Source organism: Topomyia yanbarensis, chromosome 2, assembly GCF_030247195.1.
Source record: "Topomyia yanbarensis strain Yona2022 chromosome 2, ASM3024719v1, whole genome shotgun sequence".
NCBI lineage: Eukaryota > Metazoa > Arthropoda > Insecta > Diptera > Culicidae > Topomyia > Topomyia yanbarensis.
Window position 1 is genome coordinate 197765376 of NC_080671.1, and position 2154 is coordinate 197767529.

At 42.4% G+C, this 2154-nt stretch overlaps 1 protein-coding gene across 1 annotated transcript; it reads right to left on the bottom strand.

Moving 5' to 3' along the window:
* Positions 1-647: 647 nt before the first annotated feature.
* Positions 648-2154, bottom strand: LOC131682606 (ATP synthase subunit gamma, mitochondrial). The gene is made up of 4 exons (XM_058964220.1): positions 2024-2154; positions 1643-1817; positions 1450-1586; positions 648-1397 (listed from the first exon to the last, which is right to left on the bottom strand). Exons 2-4 carry the CDS (start codon positions 1804-1806, stop codon positions 805-807), a joined length of 894 nt encoding a protein of 297 aa, XP_058820203.1. The 5' UTR covers positions 1807-1817; positions 2024-2154; the 3' UTR covers positions 648-804.

Here is a 2154-nt window from a genome sequence, read left to right on the forward strand (position 1 = left end):
TAATCTTATTTGTGCAGTGTGATTCAGTGGTGATACAGAATACAATCCAACGGATTAGAAAAACTCTAGAAACGAATCCAATCGAACATTGCCTATCCTTATAACATTGGACGTGTTGCCATACAATGCCGGGGCATACGTTGCCAAAAATGCTGTTTTTCTCCCCGCAGTTCTCTTACTAGTTTTTCTACAACGGATAACTCATTTTCGGCAAAAATCCACATGGGACTCTTATGCGTTTATGGGCAGTACGGGTCTGCGGACCCCAGGTTGAGAGTCGCTGGTCTACAGTCTTCTTCGATACAGTACATTCGGGTGTATTGTAAACATGTTTAAGCTACTTTTAGCTTAGTAAATAGAATAGGTATGCAAGTATGCATGGCTATTTTTCTAGCAGTAAAATTAAATGGAAATGTCCGATTAAACTAGCAAGTTTATTCAAACTGAAACACTGCTAGAGTGTTTGCAATACCGGAGTATCGTAACACTAGCCATGTAATGTTATGTATACTAAGAATCGGCGGCGAAATCTGCCGAAAAAGGACAAGTTTCGCTATGGAATGTAGTACCCTGTTTTGCATTGCTTATCGTATACATCTAGGGAAGGGATATGAATGACTTCTTTTCCATGGAATAAATTGGCAACATTTTCACTATTAAATAATATTTTCGATTAATTTGTAAACTATTCAACCCTCTTAGATGTTAATGCAGCGGTTTTCAACAGTTATACCTCATACATACTGACTGTTTTGACTGCCGCGGAGAATATCGAATGTTTCGCGTTCAGTGAAGCACCCTTGCTTAGTCCTTGCTCTCCAGAGCAGAAGCACCAGAAATAATTTCAATCAGCTCACGGGTAATGACAGCCTGTCTGGTTCTGTTGAACGTTAGAGTCAATTTGTCAATCATTTCTCCAGCGTTCTTTGAGGCATTGTCCATAGCCGTCATACGGGATGACTGCTCAGAGCAAGCACCCTCTTTCATTGCGTAAAATAGCAGTGAAGCAAGCGAAAACTCCAGATAGTTTTGGATGACGTCGGAATCCAAGGAGTCGTAGACTGGCAGTTTCTCGGCACTCTCAACGGTCTTCAGGCTGAAAATGGGCATGTCAGCCACCGCGTACGATACGACCGACTTGAATTTATTGTAAATAATCTTTCCGTCGGTGTAATCGTATCCTAGATTTAGGATTGCATTGGTCAATTTGGCAGCATCAAGGAAAGTCGGTGGCAGACGGCCGATTTCATTACAGACCATTTCAATGTTCTTGCTGTACAGGCGCTGAAGGATAGCGCGCGATTTGTCACCTACACAAATGACCTTAATGTTAGGATCGTCAGCCAATTCACCACGGATGTGACGTGCAACGCCAGTGTGAACAGCGCCGCAAAGACCTGCAATAAAAATATTGCTAATCCGTATGCAACCGGGTAAACAAAATAATACCTCTATCCGAAGTGATAGCGATGTACAGCTTCTTCGGTTCTGCCTCCTTTACGGCAACCTCTGCTTTTTCGTAGAACTGTTGAGCACCAATACCGTAAGGCCTGGCCTGCTTCAAATCACGTTCAGCACGCGAGTACCTGCGAGAAATTACTCGTTTTATTATTCAGTTTGTCAAACTTTTCCTGGCACTCACTTCGCAGCGGAAACCATCTTCATAGACTGGGTAATCTTCTGGATGTTTTTGACTGACTTGAGGCGAATCGAAATGGCCTTTAATGTGGCCATTCCGCAATTCGGCTGAGCGGAACATACCGCTGTTGGCACTTGGCCAAAGATTGGAACCACCGATTTGAACATTATGCGCCTTCCTGAAATAACATTCGAATCAGAATAAAATAACCTCCATATCATTACACAATCAAAGAACTATGCAAGCACTCGTGCTGGACCAAGTCGTACACCCGCGATAGAAAGTGTTATGTAAGTTCCGTTTTCTATGGTTATTCGCAATTTTGTTTTTCTAGTTGCACCAATAGATAAATCATTATCAGTAGTATGTAACACTAAAGCTAACCTGTACTACGGATGAAAGCCAGATCAGGAAATTACGAAAAAACGGATTGATTTTTCCGACCAGCCGAGACTTCTTACGATCGATGTCTGCTGATGTCAAAAAAGATGGTCGCTCGCAAAGTCGACATCGAG